Below are 26,077 nucleotides of genomic sequence, written 5' to 3' on the forward strand. Positions count from 1 at the left end.
ACAAATATCTCTCCGATAACACCGTTCCGCCGTATCAAGTCTTGCACTGGTCTCTCCGTCTCGTTCCGGGCTTGCACTGGGTTCAACAGTTCGGGACTGACTTCACACACTTGGGCTCGATGTGTCGGACTCGATCACAGACCAAGATCAAGACGCCGGTCGTCTCAACTGTACTTGACAGTACTCCGCACTGAACCGTCGTAATGCTCCGTACAGAACCACACCGTTGAACTGTGCTGTAGTCGACCGTGTTCTGAACTCCTGTCGTGAACCCGCTTTCTGAACCGTCTCTCGTGAACCGTCTTGACTGCGACACCTCCGCTCTTTATATAGGGTCCCTACTGGCCTTCTAGAACCGGACAGAACGCCGCTCGACCTTTCTAGGTGGTCAGATGACTACAATTCTCGTGACGCTAATGAGCTCTGTTCACGACGGCGAATCTTCCCGAACCCTCTTGTTGACACTCGTCTCGGCCGATCGTCGTACTCGTCACGGTTGACCGCTCGTCTAGCGCTGGCCTGGGGCGATTTGCGTCGGCTGACTACACTCACACCACTACCCCCATCTGTGCCACCACCAGGTTTATAACAATATATATATATATAATTTTTTCCGCGGGGGGGGGGGGGGGGTCGGGGGGGAATCCCCCCCCCCCTAAAACCCTCCCCGAAAAAAAATCCTGGCTACGCCCATGGTGTATATTGTAAGATTACATTAGGATACTATCGCGACAGTGTTTCAAATAAATCTTTGTCTTTCCTCAAAAACACTTGTCTTGCTAATTATATTGCCCATTTATTTTAATAAGATAAGATAAAATGGTACGTGTTACTCTATTAGATCTAAATAAATGCAAGAAATATAAAAATCAATAGTAATAATAATGTTTAGTGTAAATAAAAAAGCGAAGAAAAAACAACATTTAACAAACTTTTCCCACAAAAGAACTTAGGGAAAACCCGATTAGAATTAGTATCATAAAAATTAGATCTAGATGTCTAGTACGACTACGAGTATGAGCGACTGATATTACCATTGGCATTGTCAGTTTGTTTTACTCCTTATTATTATTTCTTTAGACTCAAGAACATCTAGATATAATTTACTAACAATTAGATCTACATTTCTTCTTAGACTTTAAGCTATTTATTTAATTTATTATAAAAGCTGGCTGCAAGTCGCAAGCTGAACTAACTAGAGGTCTAGAGATCTAGACTAGAGATCTACACTACGTCACTAGAGAAGATCTAGAAATCTAGATCTAAAAGTTTCAGTAATGAATTTGTTAAAGGGAAACTCCGATGGCTTTGACAATTTTTTATATAATATGTGTTTTGATTTACAGATAATGAATATATGATTCTTTTTTTTTCTTTGCAATAATAATAGTATAGTCTATATTATGATTTATCTTCTATAGTAAAACTATAGTTAATTGATGTTTTTCCGACGTAATTTTCCTGCACATCCAAAACAGTCAGGCTTTCACCGGGTTTCTATGTGACGTCACAAATGTGTTTTAATCTATTGACTTATTGTATAACAGGAGACCATAAAGCAAAGTTTACATTCTCGTAAAAGAAATATATCTTGGTCTATGCAGTTAGATCTAGGATCTTGTAAGCAAAGAGAAATGCAGATAGATTTACATGCTTGACTAACCACGGCAGTCCGTATTTTCTCGCCAGACCACTCAACACACAACAAACACTATCGCTTGGTTTTCTTGTCATGACCGACTACACATAGTCTCGACTAGCCTTACACTGACCAGTTTGTTCGAATCAGTCAGACACACGATCTTTTTACTTCTTGGGACAGAGAGAGGCTTAGATGAAAATGTTACTCTTTTTCTCGAGTTGATTATCCTAATGCTTTTAGATCTATCTATACATGTATATATATATACATAACTGTATCATAGCTCTGGACTAGGCCGTCACTAAGCCTAACAGCTACTGTAAGAATGAAGCGATACGATTGGTCAAATCTAGTTTCTCTTTCAGTATTGTTGATGGAAGTGACGTATGAACTAGCTTAAAACAAAATCTCATAGAACCCCTTTTTTTTTAGATGTCAAGAATTTACTGATTTATTTATCAAATATAAATGTTTCTAAGCATTTAAATAAAAAATGGTAAAATGTTTACTATTACAACTTTTTACGCAGAATTTAAATATGTAAATAACTCAAATTTAAAAAACCATCGGAGTTTCCCTTTAAGTTTTAGACAATTTTTTTTTTACATTTTTACATTTAAATAAAAAATGGTAAAATGTTTACTATTACAACTTTTTGCGCAGAATTTAAATATGTCAATAACTCAAATTTAAAAAACCATCGGAGTTTCCCTTTAAGTTTTAGACAATTTTTTTTTTACACCTAGATGTAGTTGACCTAGTCAGCTAGTCTACTCACCAAGAATCGTTTTATTAATATTCTTAAGAATCTATCTATAGATGATGTAGATCTAGCTTATCATTTTATCTAGATTCTCTATAAGTATAGTATAAGTTCAGAAATCAAAATAATTATTTATGCCCTAGCCAAAACCAAGATGAGGATCATATTCAGGGTTCAAATTCACAACCATCAATACTACAGATTTCTAAAATCTAGCCCACACCTACATATGATATATGGCTATGGAAATAATGGAATAATTAATATAAGGCCTACAAGTTACAAACTTATGACTCTATAATGTATAGGGTTCCACGACAATTCGTTCACCCGACAACTTGCTCACCGACAGTTGGTTCATGACAAATTGTTCACATAACTAATCGTTCACAGACAAATCGTTCACTTGATAGTAACATATTGTAAATATTATGTAATCCCTATATTCTAGTCGTGTGTTTAATTTGTTTACATTGAAACTTTTGTATAACAAAATAAAATGATGATTGCTAGAGATCGGGCCTATTCCGAGTTACTTTGTTAATTTTTTTTTTTTGTTAATTCTTTGTTAATGAGGACAGTAGCCTATGTGATAAAAATTATACGATCTGAAAAATTGTAATGGGCCGTCACTTAACTATAGGCAACATTTTTACTTTCATCATGTAGGCCTTCTTTTACACTTATGTCCATTATGCAGTTTTGTTCGCACCACCCACATTCAGATTGTAATTGACATATATATACCTATTCCATCATGCCGTTATGGTCAACACTCTTTAGGGCCTTCCTCTACCTATACCTCCCCTCTCCTTTTTTTAATCTACCCATTCAGCTCTGGATACTCTAGTTAAAACCTATTTGAGTGGTAGACAGAATGGCGGCTCTAGAAGTCATAAAACTTTATCGGTCAGGGAACCATGACTTATAAAAGGAGAAATGGTTCATTGACAAGTCATTGTTTTTTTTTACATTCATCTATGCCTCTGCAAAACATTTGTGAAGTTTTGTTTTTTTATCTTTGAATATTTTTTAAATCTTTATTTATTTATTTGTGTACATTTTTTTCACCAAATTTAACATACCTATTGGACATTTTCACAATGAATAAATAATTAACAAACAAACAAAAAAACAACAAATTAACAAGGAAACTTGGATTAATTTTTTTGTGTGGAAATAATGGCTATAGGCCTAATGTCTTAAATTGGAACCTTATCAAATTGATAAGTGAATTTGATACGAACAACATATTTTTTTTCTAGTACACCATTACTCTGTACCAAAAGGCCTACTATTCCTGATCATAGTCATAGCATTGGCCTAGAACTAATAAGTTTAAGATTAAACGTGTAAGGTCATATGAATTCTAGTCTTGATTCTATATCAAGGTTCTATTCTAGTTCTAGATCTAGTCATTCTAGTTATAGTTCTACATCTAGAACGGTTCCACGACAATTCGTTCACTGACATTTCGTTCACTGACAAATCTTTTAAACAAATCAAACACACGACTAGAATATAATAATATAAACAATATGTTATCCAGTGAACGATGTGTCTGTGAACAATTTGTCGGTGAACGAATTGTCAGTGAACGAACTGTTGTGTCTTTAATGTATAGACACTTCGAATAATCTCTTTTAGGAGTCTCAGTCTATAATAGCTGGGGAGCTGGTCATGTAGTATGTGCTGTGGACCGTCTTACTGTGGTCACAATGGTCCCAGTTCTGAACCCTGCCCGTTGCCATCCCCTGTTGTCTTTTGAGATCTTTAGGCTGGGATGTAATTATTTTCAGAATCTGTAGGAACATTCAAAACATTACATCCTTAAAACCCCTCGTGGACTTCACTAAGGGAATTTACAGCACTACCTCAGACCCAGTTGCTAGCTAAGAGGATGAAATTTTGTCTGTCGGGGGGGGGGGGGAATCACCACAGGTAAATGTTTTAGAAACACTGCAATAGATTATTCTGAAAATTGAATTTGTAAAAATGCTATTAAAACTATTAATTAAAAGACATGATTTTTTTAGTTCAAAGAATTGAAGAATACAAATTAGTTAACAAAAATTTATCACAAATATTTTTTTCTTAAAAAAAAGTATTAATAATTCATTAAAAATATATAAAAATGCTAAAATATATAATTTATTATTAAACTTTTTTTTTCTTTGCAGTTTGAAATTATTTCCCTTTCATCAAACACAATAAATAAAATACTAAAACAGATAATTTGACTGTGAAGTATTTCAAAGGTTGGGTATTATGGAAGATCAAAGCCCATCCCTGATTGAAAGTGACAGTGACATTAGCATTGATATATCCAGTGGAAGTGATTCGAGTGATTCAGATGATTTTTTTGATACTAAGAGTGAACCAGATCTGAGTCTATCTTCAGATGCTGGTGATAGCGATGTTGACACTGAAGATAGTGATAAAGATGTGGGTACCAATGTGAAACAAATAACTAGTCCTAGCAATATTAAATCTGACAGATGTGATGACAGTGATTTATCACAATGTAAGAATGACAATGATGATCTTCAATCTGAGGAAAAATCAGCTTTGAAAGTCAGTGACTTAAGAAAAAAGTTTGAACTAAATAATTCAGGAGACAAAGGGTCATGTCAAAAGGAAACAAATGATGCCAGCTTCAAAAAAACTACATTTTTTACACAATTGTTAGAGTCGCAATCAGTCAAATTGCAACCAAGTTTATTGTTGCAAAAATGTTTTTCAGAAGCTAATCTGCCTCAAACAAAAAATACAAGTTGCAATGACCAAGCCGGAAAATATGTTTGGCAAACAGTGAATAAAGTTAATAGTGAAAAGAAAGAACAGATAAATAGTATCAAAGAAGAAAATGAAATGACTGTGGAATCAGAGCCCTTGAAGAAATCAAATACAATAGCATCAGGAGAACCAAGCGCAAAGGAAAAAACGTTTGTTTGGCATGGATCCCAAAGTACTCCGGCCTTGACCAAGGATAAACCAGGATCGAAAAATGCAATCAATGTATCAGAAAAGAAAATTTCTTTTAAAACTTCATATATAAACTCATTTGAAGAAGCTAAGACTACATTTACTTGGAACATGATGGCTCACCACAATAAAAAACTTACAACAGAGGCTGGCAAAGATGCTCAAGCCTTTACAAAGCCATCAGATCTTTATCAAAATAACATACTAAGACTTCAAGAGCAATTAAATAAAATGCGGGAAGAAAACACTAAACTGAAAGAGAAACCTAAGCAGGTTAAGACAAAACTAGAAATGTCATTATTGCAAGCCAGGCTCCTTAAGCCTTATTTCAACACACAGCAGAATGACTGTTCAGTTCATTATGTTGAACATGAAAAGGCAGCTGTTTTAATAGGCCTGGAAAACTTGGTGCAAGAATTTCAAACAAAACTAGCCAAGGAATTGCAGAATATTAAAGAAGATAGCTTCTCAATCTCTGGAGAGCTGTTTTCTCTCATGAATGGGGAGAAAGGAAAACAATTTTTAAATGACTTAGACCTGAAGGGAGCAATAACTGTGGTGGAAGATGGGCTGGTAAAAGTAGCTGCCAAGGATAAAAGCATCCAAACTCAAGCATTGAATATTCTAAAAGCCAAACTAGAAGGCGAAAAAATAATTACATTTGTGATTGATAAACTTGATGAAAAGTTTATAAACCTGAAACTTAGACTTGAGCATGAATTGCTTATTAATATTAACTGCCAAGGGAATGTTATTAAAATTACTGGGATAGTGGATGATGTTGTTAAAGGAAGTAAATCTGTCTATGATTATATAGGTGAATTAGGTGAATGTAAATCTTTATATACTAAAGGGGAACCAGAATCCAGATTTCTATATTATTTTATGGAAGATAAAATTGAATCTATTCTGAAGCCTGTGCAAATACTAGAGAAATCTATAAAGGAGTACAAAATAGATATCAAATTCAAAGGTAAAAAAACAATTGTGCAATCAGTTTCTCAGAATCTGCAAGATCTTCAGAAAAATATTAAGATCACTGTTTGGTTATTGAAAGAAGATTTTAAGGATCATGAACTGTTTCTTATTGTCAACAGTTATCAATCTAAAAAAAATATTGTTACATCCAACTACAAAGAAAAATATTTAGTCACATTGCAAATACCAGACTCTGTAAAAATGTTACCTTTTTACCAAGAAGCTAGAGGCGTTCAAAGTGCTAAGCAAAAATCAAATACAGTACAATCATTTCCCAAAGGAAGAGAGCATGATGCTTTAAGTGATAAGGTGGTAAGATTTAATGTGGGCAATAGATGCCAGTTAACTATTAAATCTGAAGGAGACATTACCAGCGAAAGGTCTGATATTCTTGTGTCTGTCTTAGGCCCTGACATAGATATGAGAAAAACAGCAGTTGGTATGTCATTTCATAAACTGTGTCCTAATCATTGGAAGGCAGTAAAAGCATATCATAATTCTACACCTCATGCTAAAATCATCATAGTTCAACATCCAGAAGGGTTGAATTGTTTAGCTGTGTGTCACATCATTCTTTCAACTTGGGACTCGAGATCTTCCAGAGCTCAACTCACAGCTGCTTTGAATTGTGTTTTAGATGAAGCCAAATGCCTTGGAGCTAAATCCATCTCTTTTCCACCTTTGGGCTGTGGCAGAATGTTTAAGTTTCCCACAGATGTTGTTGCAGACCTAATGATTAAAAGCTTCAAAGACAATGACATTGGCACATTTTTGCAAGATGTGGTGGTCCTAGCACCAGAATCTGAACTATTCAATAAATTAAAAAACAATTCTGCAAGCTACTATCAAATAAAAAATAGCAATCAAAGAATCATGCAAAACTTGCAGGCAAGCTCTGGCACAGATGAAAATGAGTTAGTTGATGGAATAAATATTCAGTCCCATGGCAGCACTCTGCGTAGTGTTCAAATGCTCATATTTACACAGCAAGATGCAAATGTACAGGAAATTAAATTACAATTGACCAGAGAAATTAGAGATCAGTTTTTACAGACAGAAGCTATCAAGCAGCACAGCCTTGAAAGTTTGCCCAAATCTTCTTGGAAAAAAATACTAAAAGAAGCAATAGAACACAATGTTTGGATTGAAAAATTTCAAAATTCAAGTACTAGAAATATTGAATTTCACTTAACAGGTCAGAAGGGGATGCTAGCTCACCTAAAAACTCTAATTAATCTTGAATGTGAAAATTTGACTAGTCATTTGCCAAAGAACAGGCTAGCTTCTGCACAAACTCCAAAAAGGGGAACAGTGGATTTCTTGAAGTATGCCAGTGAAAGTGATGATCATTTCCCATCCTATTGGAGTCTGAACAACAATAAGATTTACTGGCAAAAAATAAAAGAAGAAAAAATTGTTCACAAAACTGATTTTAACATACTGGTAGATGTTGACCAACCTACACGAGATGCTATTACTAATATGTTCTTAAATACTCAGGATCAAGTTCATATAGGCCATGGAGCAGATGCCAAAGGTTTGAAATACTCAAAGTTAAAAGTCCTAGATGTAAAACGAGTTGAAAACCCTGAACTATTTGATAATTATAGAAGAGAAAGACAATTGCTGGTCAAAAAAATGATTAGAATGGGTCGCATTTGTGCTAATATTGCTGACCTTCCTAATTCATATGGAGAGGTTGCCACTGCTCGTTGGGTGCCAGATTTCATGAAGAGAGAGCTTTTTAGTGAAATAAATGAACATTATTTGTTTCATGGGGCAAAGTCTGATGCTATAACTACACTTATCAACAATGGTCTTGATCCAAGAGTCTCAAACAATTGCATGTTTGGAAAAGGTGTGTATACTGCTGAGAAATCAACAAAAGCTGATCAATATTCAGGTATTCGTTGCTTTTTTTAAAATTTTCTATATAAGAGTAAAAACTACATTGTTGATTGGAATTAACAAAAATGACAATATATCTAATTCATTAGCAACTAATAGTTTAATTATTTCTGTTTAGCTTCTGATTGTCCTAGAATAATGGTTAATTTTTATTTAGGATTGTTTATTATAAGCCTAGAATAATTGGTAGTTTTCACAATGTTCAGGAATCAGTAAAAAAAAATTATGTACTCTTTTTTTTTTAAATAAATAAATACACCCAATTTGTTTAGATTTCAACTAAACACACAGTTTGCTAAACTTTTAAGTAAACCTGCATTTTATTCCTGAAAAACAAAATGACAGCTCTCAACTACATCCACACATCATACCAGTTTTAAATTATTAGATTTTCATTCTTTCAGTGATACATTAGCTGACATCAGCTGTATTAATTTAGCATTTAACTTTATTACATTTACATATTTTTAAGTTTTAAATTTTTTTTGCTTTTATGACCCTTAAACATTTCAGATATGAAAGATCAACGAGTTTCAAATGGTACCCAACTACAAATTATAATAACTCGGATGCTTTTGGGAAATGTCTTTTTATGTGATGAAAATCACAAAACTGTGGCAATTAGAGGTAACTAATAAATTTTTAATATTTTTTTTACTTTAATTAATATTTTTAGTACTTATCCTTTTTTTTTCATAAATATGGTTGTAATGGCTGAGTACTAAATTATATAAAGTGCTTGGCTTCTGAACTGAGAGGTCTTAAGTTAAAATCTTATTGAGGACTGGGATCTTGAACTTTGGGATTTTTAGGACCCCTCTGAGTTCACCCTAGATTAAATGGTACCTGACATATGTTGGGGAAGTAAAAGTGGTTGGTAATTGTCCTAGCCACATTACACCCTCATTAACTTTTGGCCATAGAAAATAGATGGGATTTACATTATCTGCCTTCATAGATCACAAGGTTATAAAACAGTGCTCACTATTCACAACATTCAACTGAAAATTAAAACAAAACCTTATGTTAATATCTTTTGTTTAACTTTGAAGCTTTTCATTTTCATCCAATTTTTTGTTGTTGCAGGAGGCAAAAAATTGACCCGCCCTCCATGCATGAAATGTTTAGAAGATATTTGTACATGTCATGATCAAATTCTATTCGATTCTGTGATGGGAAATGGCCGCTGGCTCTTCAGAGAATTTGTTGTTTACGAGGGAAGGCATTGCTATCCTGAATATGTAATTACTTATCAAAGAACATAAACAAATATGTAAAATGTTTTTTTTTTTATTATTGAATGACAGGCTGAGCCCAGTGGTTCCATAAATACCTTTCAGGAGTGACATGAAAGATAACAATATAAATGTTACTTATTTCATCTTTTATTAAACATTGCAGAAGTATTTTTGGCTGTCATTACAAATTGCATCACCATGAACTATTTACAACACTTTAAACATTAAACAAAATTACTATGGATCAAGTTATTTACAGTATCTACTGTTTATAACAAAATGCTCGTAAAAAATCGGTGTTGGACATGAGAACAGAAATATTTTGGTAGTAATTGTATTCACTGGTTTTTAAATATTTCTTAGAACTGTTTCTTTTTTTTTTTTTTGTTTCCTAATAATGCATTATAGTATTATCTGAATTTAGCTTTCAATTTAAGTTAAAAAAAATAATCCAGAAATTTTTCTTCTTCACTATTGTCTATAGATGAAATTTAACTAAAAGGCAATAATTTTTAGTTTTTTTTTTTTCATGTGCCTGACATTAACTGATTATATAACTGATTAAGTTGTATTAAATCTTTGATTTTACTCTTATTTTATTAATACTTAATATTTGATTCTTGCAATATTATTTCACTGAAAATTTAAGTGATGTTATTTTATCTTATACATTATAGACATTCCTTAAACGAAGAAGATGATTATAATAGAGCTGAATTTTTTTTTTTTTAGTGTTTACTGATGTGTACAGATATATCTCTCTCTATGTATGTCCAGATGTATTTAGATCATTTGAACTTGTATGTCTGCATTATTTTGTTTGCGTTTAATCCTTCTTTGTCATTAGGGAAGAAAAGCAATAATTGAAAGTCACTATGGCCTGGTTCTTGATAAATCTTTTTATACCCACTCATTACAACCCAGAGGTCAGTCATTCAAAACTCTTGTTATCGATTGATTTCTAGCATCACATTTTGTGTGTGTGCTTGCAATAATGTATGTTACATTAATTATATTTGCTTGTGCCCTACTGTTTAGGTGTTTAACTATTGCTGGACAAAGACAGACTGACTGACACTTCTTGCATCCCCTTTCTCACATAGTCCAGCAAACAATTAGAACTGTGTTGTAATCTTTATCACTTGCTATATTGCTATTTTCTAAATTCTAAAAAGAAAAGCATTGTATATGCCTAATTCTTTAAAAAGGAAATACAAATCTAGTACAATTGGCTGCCTGGTCGTGCGGTTTGCACGCTGGATTTATCGATGGTCCCGGGTTCAAACCCTGCCCGCCCCCATCCCCCGTCGTCCTGCGGGAGGTTTGGACTAGGAAGTAATTATCTTCAACTCTGAACATGTAAAACATTTTACAAACATTTTTACAATTGTAACAAAATAGGCATTGGGAAAAAGGGAAAAATGACATGGCAGAAGAAAGCTGTTGCAGAAAAATATGGTATTCCAGAACACTTGTCATAATTGAAGAACAGTGAGCAAATATAAAATATTGTAATAACTTGTAGGAGGCAACTCAATGATATTCACAAGAGGACATTTCAAACACAAAGTAACAATGTAGCAGCTCTTTATAGTTCTAGACTTGGGCCAAACTCTGATATCTTATTTAATGTCAACATTCCTTTCTAGTCTAGTTCTCAGCAGTGCAACTTTGGCAGAATGAGATGTCATTGCGCATCACAGAGGTACAAAAATATGCTTTACCCTAAAAATAGGTAATATATAGGATATCTACATTATTAAATTATTTCCTAAGTTGAAATGTGATTTAAACCATTTTATTGGAGGCTACTGCATATTACCTAGTACATCAGATTAAGCTCTGGCATCAAATGAAAGAATACAACTTAGCTAAATTTTCAAGTCTTCTTTACTTTTATATTAAAAATATGTACTTCACTACAGATACTAACATCAATGAACATTTGTTTTTAAATTTAATGTGTTGTATTGAACCATTTTAAGTTTTACATGATTTTTTTTTTTTATTGGAACAATAAAAACATCTGTTTAACCTGAAAAATAACCGTCTTTTATTTATCCCCATTCAGTATGAAAAAGAAGTCATTTAAGTATTACTTGATGTAGCCTAGACTGTACTTAAGAACTATTAAGTAGGTCTGTGTACTAGAAACAAATAGAGAAATATATTTAAAAAATACAACTAATTATTTTGTATTTATAAGAATCTGAATAAATTTGTAGTTTAAGGTGCCTATTATTGAAATAAATGATGATTGTGTTCACTTGTGTTTGCAAATATTTTTTTCATGAACTCTATATTTCTGTAATTTTTTTAGCACCCTTATTTTTTTTTTAATCTGGATTGTCAGGTTTATTTCACCCTTACCAGTAGAACTTGTAGGATGGCTGCCTGGTTGTGAAGGATGTGCTCTGGATTGTCATCGAACTTATCGATGGTCCTGGGTTCAAACCCTGCCGGCTCCCATCCCTGTTTTCCTGCATAAACTTCACTCTGCAACAGAATTGGGACTACTTGAGTTTTGCTCTTTGAATTCTGTCTATGTTTATTCTGGAAACACTGTTTAGATTTCTTTATTTTATGTTTTTCTCACCAAGAAAACTGGAATTATGACTACACTGTGCACCAGAATAGGAAACATTTCTAATGCCTATGTAAATTTTTAAACTTCAGTGTCTATAAAGAGTTGTGGCAGAAATCCTTCTGACCCTAGTGAGTGGTAGAAATCCTTGGGACCCTATCATATCTTATATAATACAGACGTTACTTCAAAAAAGAAGATGATTACGTCCTACGCGTCATGCATTTAGTCATGCATATTAACCAATGACTTAAATTCTGCCAAGTCACTGGTTTTCCTGGCTAGCTCAGGCAACCCATTCCATGCTCTAATAGCACTAGGGAAGAAGGAGTATTTGTACAAATCTGTCCTAGCATATGGGACGAGGAATGTGCCTTTATCTTTGTGTCTTTCAGAGTATTTTATTAAATTTTGTATTTGAAGATTATGGTTCAGTGTTTTATGTATGATTGCTACTTTACTTTTGAGCCTTCTGTCCTGAAGGCTTTGTAAATTTAGTGATTTTACTTAAGGTGTTACTCTAGTCAAATGTGAATATTCGTTTGTTATGAATCTCACTGCTCTATTTTGTGTCTGTTTCAGTTTCTTAATATTTTCTTGAGTTGAGGGGTCCCAAACGGAGGATGCATATTCTATTATTGGCCTAACCAAGGTTAAATAACATTTTGGTTTTATGTTCTTATTTGATTTGTAGAAATATCTTTTAATAAATCCTAATGCTTTGTTTGATTTTTTGATAGTTTCATCAATATGTGGATTCCATGACAGTTTTTCATTTATTATAACACCTAGCTAGGGTATTTTGCGTTTTTAGTCTGTGTTAATGGTTTGCCATGAATAAGATAAGTGGAATTAATTTGTTTTAGTTTTCTTGTTACTCTTAACAACTGACATTTTTCTGGGTGGAAAGACATGCTCCAATTTGATTCCCATTTCTGTAATTCATCTAATTCTCTTTGTAAAATATCTGTGTCTTGTGTTGTTTTTATTGTTCTATATATTATGCAATCGTCTGCAAATAATCTGACTTTTGTTCCTGAAGTAATGCAATTTGGTAAATCATTTATGTAAATTAAAAATAGTAGTGGACCCAAGACTGTTCCTTGAGGTACAGCTGAGTTTACTGTTATCAGTGTTGATTTAGAGCCATTTATTATTACAGTTTGTTCTCTCCCTATCAGAAAATCTTTAATCCACTGATGCAGTGGACCATTAATGCCGAAATATTTTAATTTTTTTAAGCGAACTATGGTGGTGAACTTTGTCAAAAGCCTTAGAAAAATCTAGTAAGATAGCATCTATTTGTTCACTATTATCTAAACCTTTTGAAAAATCATCAATTAGTCCTATTAGTGTGACCCTACTGTGTGGCAGAAATCCTTGAGACCCTAGTGAGTGGCAGAAATCCTTGAGAACCTAATGACTGGCAGAAATTTTAGAGACCTTAGAGAGTGGCAGAAATTCTTGAGACTTTAGTGAGTGGCAGAAATCCTTGAGAACCTAATGAGTGGCAGAAATCTTTGAAACCCTAGTGAGTGACAGAAATCCTTGAGATCCTAGTGAGTGGCAGAAATCCTTGAGAGCCTAATGAATGGCAGAAATTCTTGAGACCCTAATAGTGAATGTCAGAAATCCTTGAGACTCTAGTGAGAGGCAGAAATTCTTGAGACCCTAGTGCAGGGGTTCTCAACCTGTGGGTCGCGACCCCCTTAGGGGTTGATTGACGATTTGCCAGGGGACACCTAAGACCTTCGAAAATATAGATTGTTTTTTGATATTGTGCAAACCTTTTTTTTCCCATTGGAAGTTGCTATTTTTATTTGCATTGTAGGATATATGTTATCTTATCTTATCTTATATAATACAGACGTTACTTCAAAAAAGAAGATGATTACGTCCTACGCGTCATGCATTTAGTCATGCATATTAACCAATGACTTAAATTCTGCCAAGTCACTGGTTTTCCTGGCTAGCTCAGGCAACCCATTCCATGCTCTAATAGCACTAGGGAAGAAGGAGTATTTGTACAAATTTGTCCTAGCATATGGGACGAGGAATGTGCCTTTATCTTTGTGTCTTTCAGAGTATTTTATTAAATTTTGTTTTTGTATTTGAAGATTATGGTTCAGTGTTTTATGTATTATTGCTACTTTACTTTTGAGCCTTCTGTCCTGAAGGCTTTCTAAATTTAGTGATTTTACTAAAGGTGTGACTCTAGTCAAATGTGAATATTCGTTTGTTATGAATCGCACTGCTCTAGTTTGTGTCTGTTCTAGTTTCTTAATGTTTTCTTGAGTTGAGGGGTCCCAAACAGAGGATGCATATTCTATTATTGGCCTAACCAAGGTTAAATAACATTTTAGTTTTATGTTCTTATTTGATTTATAGAAATTTCTTTTAATAAATCCTAATGCTTTGTTTGATTTTTTGGTAGTTTCATCAATATGTGGATTCCATGACAGTTTTTCATTTATTATAACACCTAGGTATTTTGCGTTTTTAGTCTGTGTTACTGGTTTGCCATGAATAAGATAAGTGGAATTAATTTGTTTTAGTTTTTTTGTTACTCTTAACAACTGACATTTTTCTGGGTGGAAAGACATGCTCCAATTTGATTCCCATTTCTGTAATTCATCTAATTCTCTCTGTAAAATATCTGTGTCTTGTGTTGTTTTTATTGTTCTATATATTATGCAATCGTCTGCAAATAATCTGACTTTTGTTCCTGAAGTAATGCAATTTGGTAAATCATTTATGTAAATTAAAAATAGTAGTGGACCCAAGACTGTTCCTTGAGGTACACCTGAGTTTACTGTTATCGGTGTTGATTTAGAGCCATTTATTATTACAGTTTGTTCTCTCCCTATCAGAAAGTCTTTAATCCACTGATGCAGTGGACCATTAATGCCAAAATATTTTAATTTTTTAAGCAAACTATGGTGGTGAACTTTGTCAAAAGCCTTAGAAAAATCTAGTAAGATAGCATCTATTTGTTCACTATTATCTAAACCTTTTGAAAAATCATCAATTAGTCCTATTAGTTGTGTTTCACATGATCTATATTTCCTAAAGCCATGTTGGTATGGTGTGAGGACATTATGTTTGTCTAAGTGGTTTATGATGTTGCTACATATTATGTGTTCTAGGATTTTACATGTGATGCTGGTAAGTGATACTGGTCTGTAGTTTCCTGGGTCAGATTTTTCTCCTTTTTTAAATAGGGGGGTGACATTAGCTTCTTTCCAGTCCTTTGGTACTCTGCCCTGGTTAAGTGAAGCCTGAAAGAGTATTTTGAATACTGGGGCTAGCTCATTACTTAGTTCTTTGAGTAATCTAGCTGGAATACCATCAGGTCCAGAAGCTTTATTTGGTTTGGTGTTGGCTAATAGTTTTTGAATTCCATTTTCTTGTACTATTATATCTTCTATGTTGTCTACTTGGTTCAAATTCAGTAATATGTCTTTGTCTCCTGGGGCTGAGAATGCTGATGCAAAGTATTTGTTTAGAATGTTTGCTTTAGTTTCATTATCATTATGTATTATGTTATGTTCATCTTTTAATGGCGCTACGCCTGTTGTTTCCATTTTCTTAGACTTAATGTATGACCATAGGTTTTTGTTGTTGTCTTTAGATATTACATTGTTTATGTATTCACTCTGCAGCTGTCTGCTTACTTTTTGGGTTAAGTGTTTTAGGCTAGATCTAGATTTTTTTCAATAAATTTTTTTTTCTAAGTCTTAAGTGTAGTATTTGTAGATCTATGTTATTAAAAATAAACAAAAAGAAAACTTACTTTTCTTTATAAATTGCAGAAAGTAGAATACTCATATTGAGCTGTGAATAAGTTGGGTGGCAATTGCAATATCGCGGCTGTGTGCGTTAAAATCAATTTCTATTTGAGTATTGTTAAAGAGCTAATTGTCGCCCCTATATTTTTTTATTTCTGCGTTCAATGTTTTGTAACTTTACCTCTCTCATCCCTCTTTTTCGTTAACTGTCAATGAGTTTGAGTTTTTGGCACATCGTGCCCGTAATCCTTCAAAAGAAGGGGGAGGGAAGGAGCAAAAACAAATTGGAGTGCCATCAAACGTTCATGCCGACCAGCAAAACGATTAGGCCAAACACAACCCCGAAGACATCAAAGCAGTTTTGAGGTCCATACTGTTCGTACGTAGCAAAGATGTAAGTACGGTCTAACGTTTTGCGAAAAAATAATACGTATAGTGTATAGTGTTTTTTTTTTTTTGATAATCTTGTTGAATTTCAAAGAAAAATTAATTGTAATAATAATTTTTAAAAAATCACAAGAAGACGTGTTCGTCCATCTTTGTCTTACTGCTGTCACTTTTTTTTTTAAAGTTGTCGGTATTGAAAAAAAAAAGTATTTGGTCGCGACCGAGTCAGAAACCCCATTGACAACGAAAAACATGCTGAGAGTTACTCCCTTAGAGCACGTGAGAGGAAGCGAGCAGTGAGTCTTAAGGTTGCCTTATCCCCGTACAAGGACAACCTCTGTGTCGTACATGAACCAGTATTCTCTCTATCTATAGCTTGTCCCAATCGTCCTTCGTGCAGAACTCTACATTCATAAAGAATGTGTTCTATTGTTTCATCGTCCTCCATGCAATGGCGACACCGTGTGTCGTAGTTCTCCTTCCATCGTCCGAGGTAAGCACCAATTGGACAATGTCCGACTCGGAACTGGGCTAGGACTGCCTGTTCCGCACGATTAAGTTGCCACCATGCATCCCTTCTGTCTGGTCTCCTCATTGCCCGATAAAGCTCACGCCCCTTGTCCGAAGAATCCCAGCCGTCGTGCCAAAGTGTCAACATGCGCTGGTTGACTAGGGATCGTACACTTTCATATGAGTACGGTTCATCATTTTCGAGCGCCGTTGCGACCGCGGTTTTCGCGAGCTGGTCAGCCAAATCGTGGCTGACCACCCCACAATGGGCGGGCACCCATTGCAAAGTAACGTTCACGCCGAATCGTAGGAGACGCCCTCTTTGGTCGCGACCAGACCGGCCCATTTGGTACCGGCCCACCGGGTATTTGCCCGTTTGCCCATATAGCCAGTCCACCCCTGTTGGTGGGTATTTATTCTTAGTGTTGATTGTTGCTAAGAGTAAATTTTCCCCATAATAACTAGATTTCAAGGATTTAAAAAAAAAAGAATTTCTTTGAAAAAAAAAAGAAGTCCTCTTTTTTGAAGTAACGTACGTCTGTATTATACGCCTATTAGATAAGATAATTGATGTAATCTTAAATGTTACATATTAAAATGGGAATATTGCAATGAACGCAATGAGCATTGGTTATGACTATGCACTGTTCAGTATGGAGCTTTTTATTTCTCAAACCTTATAATGAAACCAAAAGAAACTTAAGACTGCTTGCTACACTTAGTCTTAAATGACAACACGCCAACAGCCAATTTAAAACGAAGAAAAGAGTTAAAAGAGGAAACTTCCAGGGTAATATAGTATTTATTTAGACCTAGTCCTAGATTGACTTCACTATTATTATTTGACATTTATGAGGGTGGTTTGGTGGTTATAAAGTTAACTATATTATAGAATGTTATAACATGGTTACAGGGGCGGCTATAGCAGTGCCCGGTGTCCTGGGCGAGCGTAGAGTGCGGGGCCCTTAGCCGTAAGTGCAAACTATGTATATTGATATAAACCTGGTGGTGGCACAGATCGTGACCTCCGTGACCCCAGGCCGTAAGGCTGATTTGTGACGTAGTAGGTCAGCGACCATTGTTTCTGATCGTAACCAGAGCCTGGCTGTGTGTTAGCGCTTAGGCGAAGTGTTGTAAACTGCAACACAGCCAACGTGTAGTTGTCCTGATGACTATACACAGACGTATTATTAAACTAGACTAATCACTGGATCTAGACTTTATGTATTTACTTAATATACACACTAAGTGATTGTGTTAGCATTAGCGCTTAGGCGAAGTGTTGTAAAATGTAACACAACCAACATGTAGTTGTTGTCCTCATAACTATAAACAGACGTATTATTAAAGTAGACAAATTACTAGGTCTAGACTTAGATGCTCATAACTATATTACTAGGTCTAGACTTAGATGCTCATAACTATAAACAGACGTATTATTAAAGTAGACAAATTACTAGGTCTAGACTTTGATGCTCATAACTATAAACAGAAGTATTATTAAAGTAGACAAATTACTAGGTCTAGACTTAGATGCTCATAACTATAAACAGATGTATTATTAAAGTAGACAAATTACTAGGTCTAGACTTAGATGCTCATAACTATAAACAGACGTATTATTAAAGTAGACAAATTACTAGGTCTAGACTTAGATGCTCATAACTATAAACAGACGTATTATTAAAGTAGACAAATTACTAGGTCTAGACTTAGATGCTCATAACTATAAACAGACGTATTATTAAACTAGACAAATTACTATGTCTAGACTTAGATTCTCATAACTATAAACAGACGTATTATTAAAGTAGACAAATTACTAGGTCTAGACTTAGATGCTCATAACTATAAACAGACGTATTAAAGTAGATTGAGTACTAGATCAGACTTAGATCCTCATAACTATAAACAGACGTATTAAAGTAGACTAATTACTAGGTCTAAACTTTATGTATTTACTTAATATACACACTAAGTGATTGAAGACTGCTTTGTGTGTGTTGTAAACTGTAGTGTGTTGTAAACTGAACTGTAGCACACCTGGCTGAATGTTTGCATTAGTGCTTAGGCTAAGTGATATAGTCTGTAACTCATTAACGTGTAGTCATGTATGTTATGACTTTTCTATAAACAGTATTACACCTACATATGTTATTAGAATATAAAATTGATCAGTTGCTTTACAACTTAATGTACACACTAATGATAACAAGCATCACAACAGAAATAACACAACATGAAAACAAATGTGTGGTGTTATATAGCAATTTTATTTGCAGACAAAGGATACCACTTTAATGAGTTAAGTTTTTATTGCAATTGCTTAATGAACATATGGAAAAAAAATTTTCATTAATTTACAATACACATTTTAAAAATACAATGATTACATATGATGTTAATGTGATTTAAATATATGGATGGCTGCCTGTTCAAGCGGTTTGCTCATATAATGTTAATGTTATTTAAATTATATATTATATATATATGGATGGCTGCCTGGTGGAGCGGCTTGCGCTCCGGACTGTCGCTTAGATTTATTGATGGTCCCAAGTTCAAACCCTTGCCGCTCCCATCCCCAGTCATGCAGTCATTAAATTTCTTTAGAACCACATGAACACAATAACCAGCAACATATCTTATCTTATAGATTACACAAGTTACTTCAAAAAACAAGATAATTACCCATAATATAACATCTGACAGTTAGACTTACAGAGAACCTTTATGATGTTTTGATGAATCATTAAAATTAGGAAAGATAAAAGAAATATTTTCATCTTTTTGATTTATCCCACTGTATCTTAAACCTTCAAATATATGTAGTGTACATGGTCAATAACTTATATAAGCAGGAATCTGCAAGATGTGGGTAGACAATACTTAATTTAGATAGTCCATAAAAAGTGACATGGTCTTCTTATTTAGTCCTGTTTGGTTTAAGTCAATTTAATATATTTATTTCATTGTCATTTTTTGTATTTGTGTACTTAGTGTTTTCTTTAATAGCATTTAAAAACTGTTAGTATTGTTGGTAAAATTTTTTGAAGAATATTGTTCTATGAGTTCTAACAAATTAGTAATTTCATAAATGTAGGATACAGTTTTAAGAAGTAGCTTATCACCTTGACCAAATACTTCTGTTTGATTAAAAAAAAATATCAAAGAGATGTACCAAGAACAATAGAATATATATATACTACCTTAACTGGACCAGAACCTTGACAATGTACATAAATCATACACTCCTCTTGACAAAGAACATCCAAAACGTTGACACATTTATATTTCTTACACTATCTTGAAATTCACTGAAATCACTGATATGTTTTTTTTACTATTATATCCTTATATGTTTGACATGTTTCGGATGTTCCTTCAGAGTTGACGACAGGGGATGGGAGCGGGCAGGGTTTGAACCAGAGACATCGGTAAATCCAAACGACAGTCCAGCGCGCAAACCACAAGACCAGGCAGCCATCCTGCGACTTCCTGAGACTTAACACTTTTTTTAATGCACTCTCTACTCTTTCATGTGTAGTAGCTAGTCCACAATACTTCATCGTCTTCAAAATATTAACGGAAGATCTGAAAGTTAAATAAAGTTTACTATTAATATTTTTTTAGATGAAATGCAAACTGTAAATAAATACTGTATATAATATAATAATATCAAACATTTACTAGAATATCTATTGATAGAATCGTTATTAAATTAATAGATTTACATAGTTCTAGCCTAAAGTAGTATTTACTTCCTAGCAATAGCCTCTTTTTATAGTCTTGTTGATCATCAAAAGCATAAAAAATTTAAATTATTTATAATACTAATATGATATGCTAGATGCTAGTAATAATTATTACTTACTTTAGAGTATTCCTTTATAGTACGTAATCCTTCAATACTGTCCATGATACTTCGTCTTGAAAATGTTAATGGCAGATCTGAAAGTTTACAATTAATTTTTTTGAAATGAAATGCAAACTGTATAAAATATAAAATAAAATGTATATATTAGGCCTATATATAACATCTAACATTTACTAGAATAATTTGGTATATACCGGGTATAAAATATGACAGATCTAATAGTAACTGTCTAACAGTCTAATAGAATGTGTCTATGTAACTATAGAATACTAGTAATAGACTACAATAGATTATAGATCTGTACTTCTACTGGTTATATATATATAATATATATAATATATATATCTATATAAAATATATATATATGATAATTATATGTATCTCTATCTATTATAAATCTATAAGTTACTACCTGTCTATTTGTACTTCTATATAATATACGGACTATACTATGCTATTGGTATATAAACTAGATCTAGACTCTATAATTATTGACAGAATCGTTATTAAATGAATAGATTTACAATTAGATCTACATCGTCCTAGCCTAGATCAAGTATTCAATGCCTAGGCTAGGCCTAGATTTCTAGATCTACCCACTTTGACTTTATATAATGATTATCATGTTAATCATCAAAAGCATAAAAGTCAATTAATTATGTATATAATGTTAATATGCTGGATCTAGAAATATTACTTACTTTAGAGTACTCCTTTAATGGTACGTAGATCTAATCCTTCTACTAAGCCAAAGGTATTACCGCTGGCCATTTTTTCTTTCTAAGCCACCATTCATCATCTTTTGGTAATCGGAAAGCATATCTGCTAGTTACTAGTAGTGCTAGATCTAGATCCTTTACAAAACGAGACATTTGTTCACCATTGTAGATCTAGAGTTTTAATCCATGATGAATATTTTGAAAAGTCTAAATCATATTTAGATGAAGATTCTATTTGTTTCAAAAGAAATATTTCTGTCTATGTAAACTACACAGCAACACAGTGGACTGAGTGGTTACGTACACACGCATCAACCAGTGACGCATAACCTTGGCCTCTGACCAGTGATGACGTAGGCCGCGACCTGGTCAGAGCTAAGGCTTTCTATGTCGAAGGCGCCGCACAGATGGGGGTAGTGGTGTGAGAGTAGTCAGCCGACGCAAATCACCCCAGGCCAGCGCTAGACGAGTGGTCAACCGTGACGAGTTACGACGGTCAGCCGAGACGAGTGTCAACATGACGGTTCGGGAAGGATCGACGTCGTGAACAGAGCTCAGGAGCGTCACGTGAGTTGTAGTCATCTGACCACCTGGAAACGTCGAGCTGCATTCTGTCCGATTCGAGAAGGCCAGTAGAGACCCTATATAAGAGCGGAGGTGTCGCAGTCAAGACGGTGGAGAAAAGGGGCTCAATACAGCACGGTTCACGACAGAGGGTTCACGGCAGGGCTCAGAATACGGTCGACTACAGCTCAGTTCAACGGTGTGGTTCTGTACGGAGAGGCCAGTGCAAGAGTTGATACGGCGGTACGGCTGTTATCGGAGAGATATTTGTACAGCATGGGCGTAGCCAGGGGGGGGGGGTTCTTGGGGTTCAACCCCCCCCCCCCGAAATGAAATCCCCCCAGTGCGGGTGGGGGGGGGGGGGAACGGAATTAAGTGACTGATTTTTGCTTTCATTTTGTTTATTTTAGGTGAGATTTTAATACTAAATCATCACTTACCACAGCACAGTCGAGGCAGTTTTGAGTTAAAAACCCTCTACCAGGGGGTTTTGAGTTTAAATCCCCCTACCAGGGGGTTTTGAGATTTTAAAAACCCCTATCAGGGGGTTTTGAGATACAAATCCCACTACCAGGGGGCTTTGAGTTTAAAATTGCAGTTAAATCCCCCTCTTCTATAAAACAAAACACAAAAAAATGCAAAAAACAATCCCCACATTCCAACAGCACAGTTGAGGAAGATTTTGATTTTAAAACCCCATCCAAAATTTACGATAACCCCATCTTCAATATAAAAAAAAACAAATTACACACTCAAAATTCTATGAGCGTAGCCAAAGGGGTTTTGAGTATAACCCCCCTACCCCTTCCAGTTGGGGTTTGAAGCTAAAAAGTACCTCTTCAATATAAAAAAAAAAGCAAATTACACACTATTAAATCTATGAGCGTAGCCAAAGGGGTTTTGAGTTTAAATCCCCCTCCTCCAGATGGCTTTTCTTTAAAGTTTAAAACCCCCTCCAGATGGTTTTCAGTTTAAAATTCCCCTACAGAGCGTATAGAGTTAAAAACCTCTCTCTTCAATATTATTTTAAAGCAAACTACAGTCACAAAATTCTTTGATCGTAGCTAAATGGGGTTTTGAATTAAAAACAAAACAAAACAAAAAAAAACAGAGATTTTTTAGTTTAAAACCCCTCAACAGATGATTTCACGAAAAAACTTTCCTTTTCCATATAAAATCTAAGCGAAATACAGGCATGTAATTCCAAGAGCGTAGTCAAGAAAGGTTACAAATTTCTACCAGTGGCTTGGGCTCCATTAATTAAATGTGAATAGTCTTCTGCCGAAATTGAAAATCATTAAATGTGTCTCAACAAAGATGGCTAAGACAGATTTTAGGAGTCAGTCATAGAGATCGGGTCTAAATCAAAGAAATCATATGCCGAACTGGGAGTCGAATCCTTAGTAAGGCTGTGACAGAGCGTCGCGTGAGGTTTTGCGGGACGTGTTTTCCGACAAAATGAATTACGCAAAATAAGAGTTGCGGAAACAGCTTGCCGGAAAATGCGCCGAACGGCGCGAGAGGGTCTAAGTCAGTAAGAATAGCACATTAGGTTTTTGAAATAATACTTTTTAGTAGCAAGATAATGCACTGTAGATACCTCAGAATATGCATTTTGTTGGCTTTCAATACCAGAAATAGTGCTCGGCGGCGGGGCTTCGCCCCGCGCTGGGGGAGCGCTGCGAACTCCCCCAGACCCCCTTGCTAGCAAGGGCGGGGAGTCTACAATAAACAATAAACGTCTTCCGAAAGGATCAGAATGTAATAAAGATTAACTATGTACACACACACACACACACATATTTTTTTTTCTCGGGGGGGGGGGGGGATTCCAAAACCCTCCCCGAAAAAAATCCTGGCTACCCCCATGTTGTACAGTGTACGTGTTGCCAATTGTACAGTATTGGCTGTTATTTATTCAACTATTAAAGTGTTACCTTACTTTGGAGCCCTGAGTTGTCAAGTTCTTTAAGTTGGTGGTGTCCAGGGGCGGACTGGGTGTCAAAACCGGCCCGGGCATTTCTATGTAATCCGGCCACCAACATGCTATATGATGGACTTTGAATTATAAATCTCCTAAAAATCATATTATGATACTAATTTTGAGAATGTGACGAAAACTGGGTTTACATAACAAAATGCATTTCTACTAGTAGGCAGCCTGCATGGTTAGTTAGTGTATTTCATGATTTTTTTAAAACTATTTGGTATTACTAAATGATTATATTCGATTTTATATAACTTGAAAAAAATCATGCTACCATATAAGCCAATATTAACATAACCATGTAGGCTACTTGATATTCACATACAAGGCTCGTTAAGAACTTCCATCAACAAACTATTCGATTGTGTCCAAAGGATTACTCGAAGAACGTCTTTAGTAACAGCCGTCACCATGACATTGTCTGCCTTTTGTCATGATGTTTCTCAGCCACTTCTTTACACATCTTTAATATGCAGTGACTTCGTTCACAAGCTCCTTGCGTACAAGACAGCATAATTACAAGATACACCCCTGTCAATAAATTGTACATCTTTAAAACTATGTATCTTAACAGCAACAATAGCATCATCTGCACTTTCTCCTCAAGATAATAATAATAATGACTTAACCAATTCGTACATTACTGGACATTCCAACTATAAGACTGGGAGCATCGTGATTGGTCCCTTTATAGACTCATTTGAATATATTCACACCAACTTGAACTTTATATTTTTAAAAGAAGTAAATGCCTTATGTTGCTTGTTGCTTGTGTAGGCCACCATGATGGATGAAGCCTATAAAAAGCACTGTATACATATGCAGGTTATTAAATTATATCGGAAAGTGCATTACATAGGTAGCCCTAGTACACTATAGAGTAAGTAAATCATGACGCTCTGAGTGCTACTTATATAAAGGAAATTATAAAATCTTTTTACAATTCAATTCGAGTCTTGGTGGCATTCACGTGGCCCTGTTCATTTCACTGGCCCTACCGGCCCAATTGGGTACCGGCCCACCGGGCATTTGCCCGAATGCCCATATAGCCAGTCCGCCCATGGTGGTGTCTGATGCAGTTTGCAGAGAGCCTGGATAGTGAGATTCGTAACAATATATACAGTAAACTCAACACGCTGACGGACTCATCCGTCTCTAAGCTGTGGGCCTTATTTTTACTACAAAACAAAGAACATTACGTAGCTACATTACGTAAGTACATTATATATACTGTATTGTACTTGCTCTGCATTAACAGAAGCAAGTAAAAAAGGAAAACACTCGGGCACTACTAATATTATGTCGCCTCTCTCACTCTGCAAATAGAAGCCAATCGGACGAACAAAGCGTGCTATAAGAGCTACAGTGGTCCATATACTTTCGCAGACCCGACTTTTGCGGAAGGGCTATACCACGGGTTTTCAACAAATTAATAAAAAAAATTAAATACTCCCGCGCTTTGTCTTATAACACGGTGACACCGGTTTTCCCACAGCTGCACGATGTCTATGCACATGCATGCAGTAGCCTATTGGGAAAAAAAAACTTAATACGTCATCGCCAAACTTTCTGGAAGCTGATTGGCCGAAATAGCTGCACATCAACTGGTTCAATACAGGCTAGGTTACAGTACCAAATAAGGAATCCTTCCCATACACCCTAAACCATTTTTTTCCATGGTAGTATGAATTAACTATAAAACACCCAGAAAAATGTCAATTATTAAGAGTAACCAAAAAACCAAAACAAATAAATTCCACTTATCTTATTTATGGTAAACCAGTAACACAGACTAAAAACGCAAAATACTGTGACGAGATGTTAATTAGTTATTATTTGGCTTGTTTGTTTAAGTCTAGGGGAAGATTTTATTAATTTTATCCCGCTCACATATAAGATTTTGTACAGGCACACCGCAACTAACAGTAAGAACAGACCAATATTATACGTTTATAAATAAATAAAATTTAATAAATGAAAGATTACAAAAGATAAATGATCAAATAAAATTATAATTAAGAAATGTAATGAAGGTGCTAATATCTAAAATAACTGCTCATCATGGATTGCTAATTATTGAGTGATTGGAGGAGAAGAATGTTCCTATGTCTGCTACTTATTTTCTTAGCTGCTAGCCCGTGGGTCGTCTT

General features: G+C 34.8%; 1 protein-coding gene and 2 long non-coding RNA genes across 3 annotated transcripts; 2 read left to right on the top strand and 1 right to left on the bottom strand.

Annotated features, from left to right (window-relative positions):
• The first annotated feature begins 970 nt into the window (after window positions 1-970).
• LOC106070539 (uncharacterized) lies at window positions 971-11,778 on the top strand. Its single transcript, XM_056038817.1, has 4 exons — window positions 971-1,044; window positions 4,586-8,271; window positions 8,790-8,903; window positions 9,363-11,778. Exons 2-4 carry the CDS (start codon window positions 4,674-4,676, stop codon window positions 9,539-9,541), a joined length of 3,891 nt encoding a protein of 1,296 aa, XP_055894792.1. The 5' UTR covers window positions 971-1,044; window positions 4,586-4,673; the 3' UTR covers window positions 9,542-11,778.
• Window positions 11,779-17,585: 5,807 nt separating this feature from the next.
• Window positions 17,586-19,809, top strand: LOC129927767 (uncharacterized). Its single transcript, XR_008779420.1, has 2 exons — window positions 17,586-18,148; window positions 18,488-19,809. It is a non-coding gene; the product is annotated as an uncharacterized LOC129927767 (long non-coding RNA).
• Window positions 19,036-21,711, bottom strand: LOC129927766 (uncharacterized). Its single transcript, XR_008779419.1, has 3 exons — window positions 21,359-21,711; window positions 20,655-20,731; window positions 19,036-20,374 (listed from the first exon to the last, which is right to left on the bottom strand). It is a non-coding gene; the product is annotated as an uncharacterized LOC129927766 (long non-coding RNA).
• Between the last annotated feature and the right edge of the window lie 4,366 nt (window positions 21,712-26,077).

Source organism: Biomphalaria glabrata, chromosome 8, assembly GCF_947242115.1.
Source record: "Biomphalaria glabrata chromosome 8, xgBioGlab47.1, whole genome shotgun sequence".
In the NCBI taxonomy this organism is placed as follows: domain Eukaryota; kingdom Metazoa; phylum Mollusca; class Gastropoda; family Planorbidae; genus Biomphalaria; species Biomphalaria glabrata.